This window comes from Siphateles boraxobius, unplaced genomic scaffold (assembly GCF_051911475.1).
Source record: "Siphateles boraxobius isolate OS27281-9 unplaced genomic scaffold, OSU_SipBor_1 68, whole genome shotgun sequence".
NCBI classification, from domain to species: Eukaryota; Metazoa; Chordata; class Actinopteri; order Cypriniformes; family Leuciscidae; genus Siphateles; species Siphateles boraxobius.
The window spans coordinates 3,211,033-3,228,025 of NW_027509195.1; the positions used below are offsets into that span (position 1 = coordinate 3,211,033).

The window sequence follows — 16,993 nt, forward strand, 5'->3', positions numbered from 1 at the left end:
GGCCAGAGGGAATGTTTATCCATGACGGACATTTCAAACGTAGTAGCAAACAGCCTTTGCCAAAAGTCATCCATTAGCTGTGGAGTTGGGCCACATTTTCATTCCCAAACACAGCAGGGTGTCTACACTTACTGAATCACTTGCAGGAGAATATAGCAAACAGCTCACACATCTTCCTGTCACTTTAAAGTCTCTGCTGATAGAGTGGATTGTAATGCGTGTGTGTGTGTTGTTTATATCTCTAGAGTACATCTGGAGATTTGATGATACGGAATATACAGCTGAAACACGCCGGAAAGTACGTCTGCGTGGTCGACACGGATGTCGAGAGTTTATCGGCTGCGGCTATTTTAATCGTGAAAGGTAAGAGAACGACGGTCGGGGATTTTGGGGGAGTTTTAAATGTGGGGTTGGGAATTCGAAGGAAAATCTGATAGAAAGACAAAAATGCTGTCCTTGCTTTGCCATGGAAATGTATCTGTCTGTTGAATTGATCCGTTATTACATGTTCCATTAGATGTAATTAGAGGAACATATCAAAGCTGTTGATCAAAGGTCACAAATGAGTTTTTAGCCAGATCAATAACTTTCAATTGAAATTAGATTGGCAGGCCAACTTTTACTGCCAGAGAAGTACAATAATAATGCTTTATAACAGCATCACAGGGTGTAAAAGTAACAATCGCTGCAAGCACAAAACGCATGTAAAAACTGGCTGTAGCGTGCAAATAAAACCAGTTGGTTTAAATCAGTGGTCCACTATTGGACCTCACTTAAAATTATTTCAATTATGACAAAACAAGTATTAATATCAGCTAAAACAACTAAACATCAAGATATATCCTATTTTAATTAACCAATTTTACCTATTATTATTTTACCTACTATTATTTTACCTACTATTTTACCTATTAAACCTATCCTATTTTAATCAACAACTGTTTTGTGTAGTTTTTATTTCCTTTGCCAAATTATAAAGTGTGATTTCTAGATATGGAAAAGTCATGGAAATTCATATAATCATAAAACTCAATAGGAAAATAAAGCACTGGATATACATTTTTCTAGTTATGACGAGCTCTAAAATACTAGAATAAAATAAAAAGAAATTGTGAGTATTCTTTAAAATCACTAACCCTAATCTTTATCCAGTGAATCATGAACAACTGGAAAAGTCATTGGTTAAAAGAGTGGGACACCTAAAGAGCAAAACTTCTGAAACTTCTGAAATTCTGCTGTTAAATTACATAAAACTAGGAGTGACTGGCTTTCGAATATTGTTATGGCCAATGAAGGGCCTTTGTGCCAAAAGGTTGAGATTCTAAGTGAGAAACAAAGACTGTCTGATCTCGTAAGTGATGCTACGAGTGAGGCTTCTCTTCTTTATATTTTCCCCCAAACGTGTGCGAATTTGACAAAGCAAGACAGTTCTCTGCACATTTTAATTGGAAGAACCAATTATAGATGTGCAGAGAGAAATGCCTGCTTGCAGACGTGCTGCAGCTGTTAAGAAAACCGCTCCGAACGCTCAAGCCTCTGAAAAGCTTCACTGTGATTCTCGAAGAGATCTAGTGTTCCCACAAAAGCAACAGCTTAAAATGTAATAACACCTTTTAGAGACTGGCCTTATATCACAGAGCTTTAGTGAGGCGATAAGAGGACAGCTTCCTGGCAGGGGGGTGATTAAGGTTAGATGTCAGTGAAGGTAACTTCATTTCTAATTGCTAATTCACTGCTAATTGTATGATTGAATCAGGTCCCCCAGGAGCTCCAGATGGTGTAACAGTGGAGGAGATCACGGACAGCACGGCTCAGCTTTCTTGGAGACCCGGCCAGGATAATGGCAGCCCCATCACAAGCTATATCATCCAGGCCAAGACAGCTTTCACAGTGGGCTGGCAAGCGGTGAACACGGGTAACAATACAGGATTAGCTAAAGCTAGTCAAGCGGAGCATCAATTCAGCGAGAGGCTGAAATTACCATAGCACGTCTCGTATGCTTTTTTAGAAAGAAGCTTATGCTTGCTTTGAGTACATATAAGGGCCTTTAAGTATTAACGCAAAACGACTTAATCTGCTCTCTTGCCCTGCTGCTCAAATTCCAATTCATTGGAACAACATCCCACCCAGAAAGAGACATGGGACAGAACAAGTTTTTTATGTTTAGTGACATTTCTGGCTTACTGTAAACATTGGCTCAAAATTAGGCTGCTGTTGTTGACTTTTCGGTGCTGTGTAATCCAGGTCTTTACGGTTAAACCGAGGCTTTTTACAGGAACCCGTAAACGAGAGCACATTATGCCTGTTCTTGCCTCTCTTCATTGGCTACCAGTTTGTTTCAGAATACAGTTTAAGATTTTATTGTTTGTTTTTAAATCTCTTCATGGTCAAGCACCAGCTTACATAAATGATCTACTGAAGATGCATGCTCCTTTGAGGTCATTGAGGTCCGCTGACCAACTACTCTTATCTGTTCCTAGAACACGACTTAAAAATAGGGGAGATCGAGCATTTTCAGTCGTGGCACCGAGACTTTGGAATGATCTGCCTATGCGTATCAGAGTAGCTCCCAGCCTTGACATTTTTAAATCACAACTTAAAACTCACTATTATTCATTGGCTTTTAAACCAGCCTGAGAGTTAATTAATGCATTTTATATATTCTTTAGTTTGTCACTTGTTTAACTGTGCTTTGTGCTCATGTTATGTGTTTATAATTTGTCTGAAATTATGTTCAGCACTTTGGCTAACCTCGGTTGTTTTAAATGTGCTTTACAAATAAAATTGTATTGTATTGTATTGTATTTTCTGTTTGCTCTCAGTCCCGGAGGTGATTGATGGCAACACCTTGACGGCAACGGTGGTGGATCTGAACGCATGGGTGGAATATGAGTTCAGAGTGCTGGCCAGAAACAGCGTTGGCGTGGGGGAACCGAGTCCCGCATCTCTTAAAACAAGAACTGAAGATGCAGGTGAATCACCAACAGTGCTCATTTATACTAGTGCTGGGCAACGATTAATCGCATCCAAAATAAAAGGTTGTGTTTACATAATATAGTAATAATTACAGTATGTGTGTACTGTGTATCATTTTTTGTATATATATAAATACACACATATGCATGTATATTTAAGAAATATTTGCATATAATTTTACATAATTTATATGATACAGTTGTGGTCGGAATTAATGGCACTCCTGGTAAATATGATAAAAAATGGCTGTAAAAAATAAATCTGCATTGTTTCATCATCTTTCATTCAAAAAATTTGCAAAAATCTAACCTTTCATTGAAGTAAAAGAATTGAAAGTGGGGGGGGAGAAATCACATTATGAAATAAATGTTTTTCTCCAAAACACGTTGGCCACAATTATGGGCACCCCTAGAATTTTAAAGAGTAAAATATCTCTGAAGTATATTCCCATTAATATTTACCTTTTTTTAGCACACCAGGGTGACTAGGAACATGAAATTGTCTTGCTATGACTTCTTGTTTCACAGAAGTTTAAATATGAGGAAACACAAAGGCCAAATTCCCTTAATCATCCATCACAATGAGTAAAACCAAAGAATATAGTTCTGATGTGCAGCAAAAGATTGTTGAGCTTCACAAAATAGAAAGTGGCTGTAAGAAAATAGCTAAACAATTGAAAATCCCCATTTTGACCATCAGGGCAATAATTAAGAAGTTCGAATCAACTAAAGATGTTATGAATCTGCCAGGAAGAGGATGTGTGTCTATATTGTCTTAATGCACGGTGAGAAGGAGAGTTTGATCGGCCAAAAACTCTCCAAGGATCACAGATGGAGAACTGCAGAGATTAGTTGAGTTTTGAGGTCAGAAAGCCTAAAAAAATATATCAAACAACCCCTATCACCACATGTTGTTTGGGAGGGTTTCAAGAAAAATCCTCCAAAAATAAACAACATATTCAGTTGTCAGACACAACAAAAGTAATATTTTGAAATATGTTTACTTTATTGCAAATATTTAATAAATGTTATTTATTAATCTAATTTAATCTAAATTGTAATATGTTCTTGTGATGTCAAAGCTGAATTTTAAGCATCATTACTCCAGTCTTCAGTGTCACATGATCCTTCGGAAATCATTCTAATATGATGATTTGATGCTCAAGATACAGTTGTGTTGCTTAATATTTTGTGGAAACCATGATCATCTGGACAACTTCTGTCAGGACCACTATCGTCAAATACGACTGACAATTAGCATATAGTTTGGATTGGTGGTATGGTTCTGTTCTGCCTAGCATGGATAAGAGCAGGGAGTGCAGCAATAACCCGCCTTAGAGTAAACAGAACAGAACCAACATGAATGTATTACAGATATCATTAATTCAAGATTTTAAAGTACAACATCATTTGAGAATTGATTCTGATTCAGGGGGAATCAAAATGCCAAATCCTGACTGACGTGAGGAGGAGCTGAGGATGGAGGAGGGTAATGAGCTCCTGAGAAACCCGATAGCTGCTGATAATACTGAAGGAGCTTATATATGTATACAGTGATAGGCGTCGTATTCCTATTGGTAGACGTGGATAAGCTGAGAGTCAGCTGATGCGAGCTTGACTAACGTGACCTGCCAGAACTGATGATACGCTTGATTTTTGCCAACTCAGTTTTTTGTTTGTAAATTTGTTGACCCGATAAACCAAGTGGTCAGAAGCAAACTAGAAGCAAAATCATCATGAAATCAAAATTGAAAATTCACAGACATTACTGACAGAATCACTCTGAGTTTTCTTGATTTGATATAATGCCACTAAGATGACAAACTTTGGCAAGTACTGTGATAAATTTCATCCTTAAAATATATAAAGTCATCATCAGATTAGTCAGCCAATCAGAACAGAGCTTGCCAGATCGAGAAAGCGCAATCCAGTTTTGTGTGAAGCATGTATCAGATGGTCAGTGAGTGACTGTAGGCGGCCCGTGGGTGTGCTGTCTGATGTTGAATCCACCAATGTTTAAGTACCCGTATTCTTCAAATGACCATTCCTCAAGTGCCTCTTTGTATAATATAGAATTAATTCTTCGAGCATTATTGTTGAGAGACGCTTGGCATGGTGAAATTCACTAGAAACAAAGCCCGTTAACTCAGACGCTGCCCACAGAATCTTTTAAAAGCCGTTGCTAAGGGACCGGACCTTTGTTTCTTTTGATACTTGATAATGAGGCTTTGAGTAAAATGAAAAAGAAAAGAAACAATGAGGAAGGCTGCACTGAATCTGCTGTTCTGAAAACATGGCGGTTTTCTCTTTATTTCCCTGTACGCAGTTCCTGACACGGCCCCCACCGATGTCGGAGGTGGGGGTGGCTCCAAGTCAGAGTTGGTAATAACATGGGAGGTAAGTCATCTGTCTATATTATCACTCCCTCTGTGCGAGGTAATAGTTTTGGCTAATTAAATGGAATTGAATGGGGGTGTTTATTACCTCAGTCAAAGCCAAGCCTGTTTTCCATCTGGGCCCTTTACTCCCGTAATGGCATTCAATTCAGATTTGGTTGTATATTAGAAAGCGGTTCATTTGCGCTCTCGAGAGGTTGCATCACTTTGCAGAAACTGTGGGATTTGGAAAGGCACTGGGTGAACCTGAGGCTGAATCTGGTCTGTATGTTTTAATATCACTATAGTTTTTTATTTCCCTCCCAGCCTGTGCCTGAAGACCTACAAAACGGAGATGGTTTCGGCTATATCATCGCTTTCCGGCCTCTGGGAGAGGTCAACTGGACACACGCCGTCACCTCCGTACCGGCTCAGTCCCGTTACGTGTACCGAAACGAGAGCATCCTGCCCTTTTCTCCATTTAGCGTCAAAGTGGGTGCCTACAACACCAAAGGCCAGGGACCGTTCAGCCCCGTTACCATTGTGTTCTCAGCTGAGAATGGTGAGACTTTCATTTGTTTAAATGCTTACCTTTGTTAGTCATTTCCAGCGATTTCTATGGATTCTTCTCTTTGCTGTGTTTCTGTATTTGTCTGGCTTTTGTAAGGTGCATAAAACTTTCAGAGAACAGGAGCTGGAATTGATTATTTCACTACCAGCACTATATTATGTGCAGTGATGAAAGAACATAGCATTTTGTAACAAATGGTCAAGGAAAAGAGAGATGGGATAAAGATTTAGATTACATTATGTTGTATAATTTTATTGGTTTCTCCACGATTGGTGGCAATTTTCTGTTCTTTTAGCAATAATTTATCATTTCTTAACAGGAAGTGTATTTGGTATTTAGCAAAATGTTCAATGTGCAATTTTCTTTGTGCAGTAACTTAAAAGTAAAGCATGTACATAATGTTGTGTTGTAAATGTCAGGTGGTTTTAGCTCTGAAAGCTCTGAGTATGCACTGAGTGAAGCACCAATGCTGGAATCTTTCATCTGGTTAGGATCCGTTTGAGATGACGGGAAGACAGTGGTGTGTCAGGAAGCTACAGCATTAATTGAATTCCTGTTCAGATAATATTCCTTTGTGTCAATCAACTATCCTGTTAAAAATAAAGACCAGTCATTTTCGATTTTAGAGACAAAAGATTTTGCATCAGACATTTACAAATGATTTTCATCGGCCTCAGATTTGTGCTTCTCCTCATCTAGTCTTGTCTCTTCTCTCCTCCACCTCTTTCAATCTCCTTTCATCCCTTCTCTTCTAGTCTTGTTGTTTTGTCTTCTCTCTTTGTTGTACCCTTCTCATGTCTTCTCATGTCTTCTCATCTCCCTCCTCTAATCTCTTCCCTTCTCATCTTGTCTCTTTGGGTCTTGAGTTTTGTCTTGTTTACATCTCTCTTCGTTGCATCCTCATTTCTTCTCATCTCTTCTCTTCAGTCTTGTCTCATTTTGGTCTTCTTGTCTCATTTCATTTCATCTCATCTTTTCTTTTTTCTGTCTTGTCTCGTTTCTTCTTCTCTTCTCTTTCAGTCCTGTTTCGGCTTCACTCCTGGTTGCATCCTAGTTCTTCTCTTTCCGTCTCCTCTATTCTCTTCCCTTCTCTCGATCTTGTCTTCTCTCGTTTCTTCTTTTCTCTTTTTATCTCCTCTTATCTCTTTCAGTTTTGTCTCATTTCCATCTCTCTTCATTGTGTCCACTTCCCTTTTCTTTTTGTCTCTTCCTGTCTCATTTCATCGTGTCTCTTCTCTTTCAGTCTTGTCTCATTTTCTCTTCTAATCTCTTTTAGTCTCACCTCCGCTCCTCTTCTTGTTCCAGCGTAGTTATTCTCGCCTCCTTTAGTCTCTTCACTTCTCTTGAGCTCATCTTGTCTTCTGTCCCTTTATCTCATCTCACCTCTTTCAGTTTTGTCTCATTTACATTCTTCACTTTTTTTGTTGCATCCTCTTCTCTTGTCTCTTTTCTTTCAGTCTTGTCTCATTTTGGACTGCTCTCCTCATCGCATCTTGCTTCATCTTGTTTTTTTCAGTCTTGTATATCTTTTTCACTTCTCTTTTTTTCTCTTCTGTCCTCTTCTCTTTCAGTCTCATAATGGCCTCTCTCTTTGTGTTATTGAGTTATTTTCTCACCTTCTCTCCTGTTGGTTTATCTCTCTTCTCTTTTAGTTTTGTCTCATTTATTTTTCTCTTAATTGTATCCTGTTCTCTTTTCTTCTGTCTTTTCTCATGTTGGTCTTCTCCCTTCGTTTTTGTCTAGTTTACATCTCTCTTCATTGTATCCTCTACTCTTTTATTTTAGTCCCTTCTCTTTCTGTCTTGATTCATCTTCTCATTTTTCCTCCTCGTCTCTTTTGTCTTTATGTATTCATCTTTGTCTCTTTTTCTCTTTCCTCGCAGAGCCCAGTGGCGTTCCAGACGGCGTGTGGGCCAGAAGCATTTCTGCCACTGAAATTGAAGTGAACTGGCACATTCTCAGTGCTTCCCCAGAAAGAGTGTTGGGCTATGAGGTGCGTCCCTTCTTCTAAATGGAAATGACTCTCTGTCCGGTTTTGAAATGCACCGTGGGTTCTGTCAGAGCCTGTCATCTCCCACGCTGCACCTCAAAGTTCCCTCTGTACCCATGGAAACGCTCCATTTGGAAATAAGAATATGGCACCCTGTTCTTACCGTATGCATGGGGGGTCCTCTCTGCAGCATGGGCGAAATGGCTTTTCTTCATCTTTTTAAGGGCAGAGAACACATTACACATTCCTCTCTGAAACTCTTCATCCATGTAACCCCAAACCCAATGTGTGGGGAGAAAAAAAGTGAAATACACCTGTATGATGATTCTCATGCACTGAACATAATGGCACCGTAACATTATATCCTTGAGTCTTTAGATCCCACAGTTTGTGCTTTCTCTCCGTTGCTCTTGAAATCAGGTGGTGTACTGGGAGGATGATACAAAACCAGAGACCATGGGCAAAGTCAGAGTGTCTGCCAATCAGAACAAGGTTAACATCAGTAGTCTGAGAGGATACACTCAGTATTTCCTGACAGTGAGCGCTTTCAACACAGCAGGCACTGGCCCTCTTTCTCCTACTATCAATGTGACCACCAAGAAGTCCCGTGAGTATACGCTTGTGTAATTAACCGTTCATTTAGGCCTCTTCTGCAGATTTAGAAAAAAAATGTATGTGGCATTTTCTACAATTGTAGAAGTATTGTAAATGTAGAACTCTCCATTTTATTGTTTAAACAAGATAAAGAAATCTGTCTTTTGACACATTACTGTTCAAAAGTTTGGAGTCGTATGATTTTAAAAACAATTGAGTCTCATCCTCACTAAGGCTGCATTTATTTGATCAAAAATACAATAAAAACAATAATATTCTTAAATATGTTTTCTGTTTAAATATATATTAAAATGTTCAGCATCATTACTCCAGTCTGCTTAATAAAAGTATTAATTTCTTTCAAAACATTCTTACTGATCCCACAATTTTGAATGATAGTCTATATATTTAAAGGATTAATGGTTATAACTTTCTGTCATCATTCACTCGCCCTTTCCACTCAAACCTTTTTTTATTTCATGGAAAACAAAAATAGACATTTAAAAACATGTTCCCGCTGCTTTTTCTCATACAACTAAATAATAAAAGCAAAAGTACTGATAAAAGTACCTTTAAATTAGTCCTAACCTTAAAAAGACTTGTAATATAATGTACAAATCATATGGACAACTTGGAGTATGACAGTCCTTGGTTTGAAATGACAGAATTGTCATTTTTAGTTGAACTTTCTGTTTAAGTATAATACATAATGAACAAACAGACAGCCAGGCGCCTCTCTTTCTCAGTGATGTTGTCACATGTTCACAGTAACTAATGGCTGTGTTTCCCCTCAGCACCCGGGCAGCCACCTTTGAACGTGGAGTGGAACCTGATTGGCTCGAAGCTCACTGTTCATTGGGAGCCTGTAATTTCTCTGGAGATGGAGTCAGATGTTACTGGGTACCAGGTAAGTGCTTCCCAGCAATGTAAACCTCAAAGCCAAACAGTAAGGCATTATTTTCACATAATCCTATTAGCTTGTTCTATTCCAGTGAGCATTTAGGAAACGACTACATTAAAGTGCTTCTATTATTTCTCTTGTTGGACCATTACCCACCTTTGTGGTAACGGAAATTAAAAATAAAATTCATTTCTAACGCAGTTCTACAGCATATATGCTGTACAGTATAGCGAAAACACCAGGTGTGCTAAAAAACACTGCGGTTCCCCACAGTGTATGATAATTTGATTTTACTTCCTTTATCGACTAAAATAGCTTTTGCTGAATAAATCTAAGAGGTTGTTAGCACCTCTCTCATTTGGTCTCTCCAGGTAACTTACAGAAGAAACCGGCATAAAGAAATGAACTCAATAACAACAGATCTGACCTCAGTGGAGCTTACCCTACCTGCAGATGACGATTACATCATTCAGATACGAGCGCTGAGCGACGGCGGGGAAGGCATGCCAACCGAACCCATCAACATACATAAACTTAGTAAGATCAAGCTATTTTTCTATAATCTCGTCAATTCGATACATTTGAGTATGGTGGTTTTCTAAAATGAGGGGTCATTTTAATTAATTTATTTACTTATTGCTGTTTGTTTGTTTTTTTGTAGTCCTATGTACACTACTTTTTTTCAAAAATGTGGGGTCTATATAGTTTTTTGTTTTGTTTTTTCAAAGAAATTAATTATTTTATTAAATAGGTAAAGACAGTAAAGACTGTCAAAATGTATAGTGTCACAAAAATCTATTTCATATAAATGCTGTTCTTTTTAACTTTCTATTTATAAAAGTATTCTGAAAAGAAATCTCTGAAAAGAAATCTATCACAGTTTCCACAAACATACTAAGTAAAACATTGATTGTAATGGTTACCTAAACAGCAAATCAGCATATGAGAATGATTCCTGAAGAATACATTACATTTAAAAAATATATTAAAACAGAAAACAGCTATTTTAAATTCTAATAATATTTTACCATATGTCCATATGACCATATGTCATGTAGCACCGTCTTTTCACCATCCAATCAATTTTCGGATCAATGGATCCGATGGAATCAATGGATCAAATTAAGTCCCCCCTACATTTTTTCTATTCAAATTTTCTGTTTCACTCTGAAAATTTAACAAATCTAAAAATTGACTTGCAGTTCTTTCTGAATCAGATGTAAACAAAAGTTGAGATGTCTAGGTGGCTGAATAGTTTACTTAATGTATTCTTGTTGACGGTTATGAACATGATAGGGTGGCATTAGAGTACTGTAATTTTGCCAAGACACGTTCCTGAATCCTCGTATTTTGTTGATCCTAGAACAACATTCCTGTACAAAAATTTTGTCCTAACCCTACCCATAACTTATCCCTAAAATCAGAGGGAAATGAGACGTGAATAACACTGATGTAGAAGCAGCTAACTCTGTTCGTAAGCCTGAACTTGACATAAACTGTAAAGTTGTCCCTCACACCTGATTGGTTGATTGAAATGTTGTACTCCCTCACGTTCACTGAATAGGACTTCTATGAAAATGCAACAAGCTAAAGGGAAGAAAAATAAAACGCTGCCTTCCTGATGTCCCTGTTGGACAGTGTTACTTTAGAAAAATTAGTGATTTATGAATTTGATTGTATCAGTTGTTTATATTTCGGCTCATTTATTTCACGTCTGCATCCTTACACAATATTACATTTGCGTGCATGAGTTAAACCTGCAGGCATGTGCAAAGCACATTTACTGCCCTCCGCTTTCAAGGCCCATGATGTAAAAGATAAATATCCAATGCCAAAGGGATATTAAACACACAGGCCCCTATAAAATAAACAATGCACAGTTGATCTCATAATGTTCTTGTCCTGTTCCCCCGTGGGAAAAGCACAGGTGCAGTTTGCAGCGTAGACGCTCTGTTACGGCAGCCCACAGAGTTTAATGCGCATCTCTAAATGAGTTCTCACTGATTTGATGTGTCCTCCTCGTACACCTTTTATTCTCCACTGGGCTAAGCAGTCTGATCTTTATTAACTAGCCCAAGCTCTCCCCATCTATCTTGTCCCGCTCGTCTCCGTTCCCCCATGGATATAACGTCACAGGCTGATGCAACTGCAAGGGGCGACTCTTCTCTGTGGCTTATTGTTCAAATTTTTCATTTAATGCCCTTCAATGCCTCGCTTTCATCGAAAAAGCCCTGGCTTTTACAGTTGTTAACGTTGGAAATTATTTTCGTCCAACCTGCTTTAGCATTAATTAGTTAGTAATTTAAAACTGCTCAGTGAGCGTCTACTGTAAGTCGATGTAAATCCGCTCAGAGCTCAAGACTGTCCACCACCAGATTTAGAGCTAAACACTGATAAAACTATAATTTCATCCTTCAATTCCCAACGATTAGGGCTTGACCCTTACCTTTTTTTCCTAAGGAGCACATGTGCTCTAAGTTAAAAAATGTAAACTTTAGGGGCGCAATGAAACTTCATATCTTAAGTGATCTCATTACTTTTTTCTTAATAAAGGGATACAAGGACACATTTACAAGAATAAAAAATAAAAATACTGTCATTTACTCACTTTCAACTTTCTTTCATCTGTTTAACACAAAAGAAGATATTTTAAAGAATGCTGGTAGCCAAAGAGTTGACGGTAGCTATTGACTTCCATAGTATTATGGTAGTAGTGAGTAAATGATGACATAATTTTCATTTTTGGGTGAACCATCCCTTTAACTGTCAGTGTCCCGGCAGCAGGATGCTTGGCACGCTTTTTTTTTTTACCTTTTCTCATATTTTAGTTATCATCATAAATTAGGTATCATTCGAAAGCTTACCATGGAAACGTATCATGCCATACCATACCATGGAAACGTCTCGGTTACATATGGTAACCTTCGTTCCCCGAGGAGGGAACAGAGAAGTGAGTCAGAAGTGATTCTTACGAATGGGGATCGCTTGCGAGAGCCTATCTACTTTGACTAACTAAACGAGCCAATGCACATTGCATGTGATAATTGATGGCGTGGCGTGAGCATATAATGAGCAGCAGGTGCCTCGCATTCCTTGTTTTTCCGCTGAGGAGCCTGACCTGTGACTCGGCCGTACAGCGGAAGCTCAGCAACTGTGGCGAGGGGACTCACGTCATAGTGAGCTGACGAAGAGGAACATCTCGGTTACGTATGGTAACCCTCGTTCCCCGAGGATGGAATTGAGACATGAGTCCCCGTGACGAATGGGGATATCTTACAAAACGCGTTGAGCCAGCGTCAAGAAGGAAGCAACACTTCTAGTTGAGTGTGCTCGCAACCCGAACGGGTAAAGCATGCCTTAAGCTTCGCAAGCCAAGGTAAGCTTCGTAAGCCAATCCACTGTCCAGTGGGCAATCCTCTGCTTGGAGACAGCCTTTCCCTTCTGCTGGCCTCCGTAACAGACGAAGGGCTGATCTGAGGTCCTGAAGCTTTGCTTTCTGTCCACGTATAACCACAAAGTTATAAAAAAAAAAAAAAGCAATGTATTCGTTCAGCTGCATTTCCTTTCCCTGCTCTCTCTCTGTCACTCACGCGTCTCTCTCTCACACCCTCCGTGCACTCCGCGTCTCCATGATAACGAGTGTTCGTTGAAAGCAAGTTTGCGAAAGGTTGGTATCTCGTGAACACCTTTACACAATCACACATTAAAGTGGTATAAATTTTTTTTAAATTCTGAATACAATTTTGTCAGTGTGTTAATGTCAACCCGAGAAGCAATTGCGGCTTTAGAAAGTTTGAGGTAAAATGCAGTTGGGTTGTCGATGTCAAAACACGATATAAGCTGTGATTCAAATATTAAATAACGTTATGTATTTTTTTTCACTCTTACACTGAATGTTTGCTGCTTCAATCCATATGAGTATTGTATAGGGTAAGTTTAGTATAGGGTGTTAAAATTGTACAGCTGTGGGATTTGTATAGGTTGTGAATTTTGTATATAAGATGTGTAGTTTTTTGGTATGGCGTGTGGATTTTGTAGAGGTAAAGAGATTGAGCTCCTGACACTCTGAAAGTATTGTGTAGACTGTTTACATATTTGTGCCCATATGTACATTTTATGTAGCTACTGGTGTTATTGTTGAATACATATTTCTGATATTGTATGATGTTTTTGTTGAGTTATTATTACACAATACTTTTTCGAACCTTTTTGAATCTTGCCCTTGACAAATAACCCAAATTAGAAAAAAAGACTAAAACTAACACTAAAACTAATAAAAACTAAACTGAAACTAAGCATTTTCAAAAAATAAAAACTAAACTAAACTAGCAAACCCACTTTAAAAACTAATTAAACTAAACTGAATTTGAAAACAAAAAGTCAAAACGAAATAAAAATATAAACTAATGAAAAATGTAAAACTATAATAACCTTGCCCTGGAGCCCCGAATGAATGCTCGGTCCCTCATGAGAAGGACCAGTAATCCCATCCGAAAGCTGCCAGGCATGCAAAATAGTGAATGTGGCCATCAACCTCGATGGCACACTGAGCGCTCCATCCCTTGTGAGAAAGGCAAGACGAACAACTTGCCTACGTGATCATGCTCTCATAAGAGAGCATAAACCACCCACGAACACAGTCTCAGCATGTTTGCGCTAGAGGAGTGAGGGTCCCGAGGAGGTTGTCTCGACAGGGAACGCTCACTGTAATCCTCAGATCACTAGTGCTCACTAGTAGCCAAAGTAGCCCTTTTCTGGTGGCCACCAGAAGGGAATAGGCAAAGGGACTCCACCTCGTTTGAGGCAATTGAGTCTCGACCACGCATCTAGAGTACCAAATGATGCGCGCTGGGTTGCCGTGACAACCCGCACTGTCAGTCGGCAACTCGACGGTACGCTGAGCGGCTCAAGCCTTTACGTGAAAGGGAAGACTCACAACGTGTCGACGTGGTCATGCTCACATGAGAGAACATGAACCACCCACGAACCCAGTCTCAACATGCTTAAGCCCAGGCATGTGAAACAGTGATCAGGGCCGTCAAATGAGGACAGGAAACGACGAAGAAAAAAAGATGCAGTGTGAAACCGTGTATGCTCTTTAAGGAAACTGCTCTCTCAGGGATGACCGCGGCTACACAGACAGGACGATAGTGCAAGCTGTTTGCTGTGAGCACTCACATTCTCGTTGAAGTCGCAACATTCTGAGCTGTGAAAACAGCTGTTTTGCTCTTTGTGAGATTACGGCCAGTGCTGTCTGCGCTGTAACACCAACACCAGCTTGAAGAAGCGTTCTCCTGAAGAAGCAGACTCGTCTTTTGAAGTTAAAATACTCTCAGATAAGATTGCAGGAACAGCATTCACTGCCTGGCTCCGAAGCGAAAGACAAGGGTGCGAGGCACCTCCTGCTCATTATATGCTCGCGCTGTGATGCACAGCAGCTGGTGCAATTATCGCATGTCAAGGTGCATTGGCTCATTTAGTTACACTCAAAGTAGAAAGGCTCTTGCAAGCGATCCCCATTCGTCAGAATTAGGGATGTTAACTGATAACAGCTTGACCGATGGTTGACCGTATCAACGTTAACCGATCAAAGTTGTTGGTAGTCGGTTAAAAAAAAGAAGTGATCTCTAAATTAGGCTATTATAGTATTAACAGTGGAGTAAACGCTACTACAGTTAGCCATCTCATTCCAAGATATTTTTGTGTGAAGTGAACAAATCCCTCACATTCAATTTTTCATAACTCGCCTGTTTGTACTTAACCAATAAAAACATTTGGTCACAGCTTTTTGGTTCACGCGCTCACAAGGTTTGCGAAAAGTAAAGGCTACAGGCTAAAACACTCGAGGTTAGAGCCAGGGCAGACGACAGGATGAAGCGTGCAAAGAAAACTAGTGTGTGGGACCATTTCACCAAAAAGAATGACACAGATGTAAGTTGCAACGTGTGTGTGATACAGTGCTTAAATACAGTAGTAGCACATCATCTATGATGTATCACCTGAAAACGCGACTTGTTCCGCCCGTTATTAGAAGGCACACAGTGAGTTAGACCTGCCTTGGCCGGTGCGTCTTTTACGCATTCTGAAGGTGCCTGTTTTATCCATTGGTGTTATTAGTAGGGAGGTTAAGTGACTTTTGACTTCAAGTCATGATGCAAAGGTCCCCTTTGGTATGGAAGTATGGAAGACACAAGTGAGATCACATTTTGTATCTTATATACGCACATATCGTTGTTGCAGTCTATTAGGCAACATTCCGCATATGATGGGCTTAGATTTGGAAATACATTACATCTACATTTCAGTCGTAACAGATAAGGTGATAATGATCATCATCTTTCTTTATTATTGTTAGCACTACGTTACCTCAAACTAAAGCGGCGTCTCTTCGGAGCTGTCATTTTCTTAAAGGAGCCGCAGCAATGTTTCAAATGAGCTTCTAACACTAGACTAACGCCTTTATTTTCAACGCGATCACCTTTTACCCAAACCATTTCGAAACTAAGGAGCCATTTGTCCTCCGATTACATACAAGCTCCTCGGCGGCGTGTTTGCGGGACTCATGTTTCGCGCTGTAGGGGATTTTAAAAAAGTGACATGAGTGGAAATTGCAGGCGCGGCTCGAAATGGCTGTTTTTTCAAATAGCGTAGTATATTTTAAACTAATCGGTTAACCGGTTTCAACCGGTTAATGAGGCTCGGTGGACGGTCAAGAAAATTTTCTAGCTTTTGCTATCCCTTGTCAGAATCACTTCTGACTCACGTCATAGTGAGCTGACAAAGGGGAACTGTACTTTAAAACCTTAAAGTGAGCTCAATGTTTGTCATATCCACTTCAAATTTGTAACACAACATGGTTAGACATATGGCTGGGATTTTCTATAGGGCTGGGTATTGTTAGGAATTTCACAATTCAATTCGATTTCGATTTCGATTCTTGAGGATTTGATTCGATTTCAATTCGATATTGATTTATTAGCTTCGATATTGATTCAATAATTAGTAATTAGTTTCCTGTCATGGTTTATTTAGCAGAACAAACTGTACAATATTGTACATGTGTTGAATACAAACCACAACTGTAACAAACAGGTGCTTTATTAACACACCTCTAAAGTGCATGTAACTGTAATAGAAAGTATATTTCTTTCTCCCTATACATTCAAGTTATAAAAGAAATGTAAACAGAAACACAAAAATGTGCATACTCAACAAAAAAAAAGCACTTTGTGAGGCACACACGCGCACATTTGCACACACACGCAAGGACTCTCGCTCTCCTCCTCTCTGTCGGGCGCGCGCAACGCGGTTTGGAGCTCGCAAGCTCTAGATTTCGGGAGATTTCGACTAATTTGTGGACATCAGGGAGCCGTCATCATTATGCGGGAGACTCCCGGAGACTTATTGTTGTTCTTATTACCATTTAGGGGGGCTTAGGAACATTTTGGGGTAGCTTCAGCCCCCCTAAAATAGGCCTAACGACGTCCCTGGTGGGTGGTGCAGGCTTGAACGGAGTGCTGTCCGCCATCTTGCTGTTTTGGTAAAGCGCGTCTTGTACAACGCTGAACGCTCTCACTAGAGTGTTAC

At 39.5% G+C, this 16,993-nt stretch overlaps 1 protein-coding gene across 1 annotated transcript in view; it reads left to right on the forward strand.

Moving 5' to 3' along the window:
- cntn3a.2 (contactin 3a, tandem duplicate 2) overlaps positions 1-16,993 on the forward strand; it is a 100,318-nt gene that overhangs the window by 75,617 nt on the left and 7,708 nt on the right. Inside the window, exons 14-22 of the mRNA XM_077214098.1 lie at positions 246-363; positions 1,757-1,915; positions 2,823-2,972; positions 5,302-5,372; positions 5,678-5,912; positions 7,805-7,914; positions 8,332-8,518; positions 9,300-9,412; positions 9,778-9,943. Of these exons, the coding sequence (XP_077070213.1) occupies positions 246-363; positions 1,757-1,915; positions 2,823-2,972; positions 5,302-5,372; positions 5,678-5,912; positions 7,805-7,914; positions 8,332-8,518; positions 9,300-9,412; positions 9,778-9,943 (1,309 nt within the window). The remainder of the gene's footprint in view (positions 1-245; positions 364-1,756; positions 1,916-2,822; positions 2,973-5,301; positions 5,373-5,677; positions 5,913-7,804; positions 7,915-8,331; positions 8,519-9,299; positions 9,413-9,777; positions 9,944-16,993) is intronic.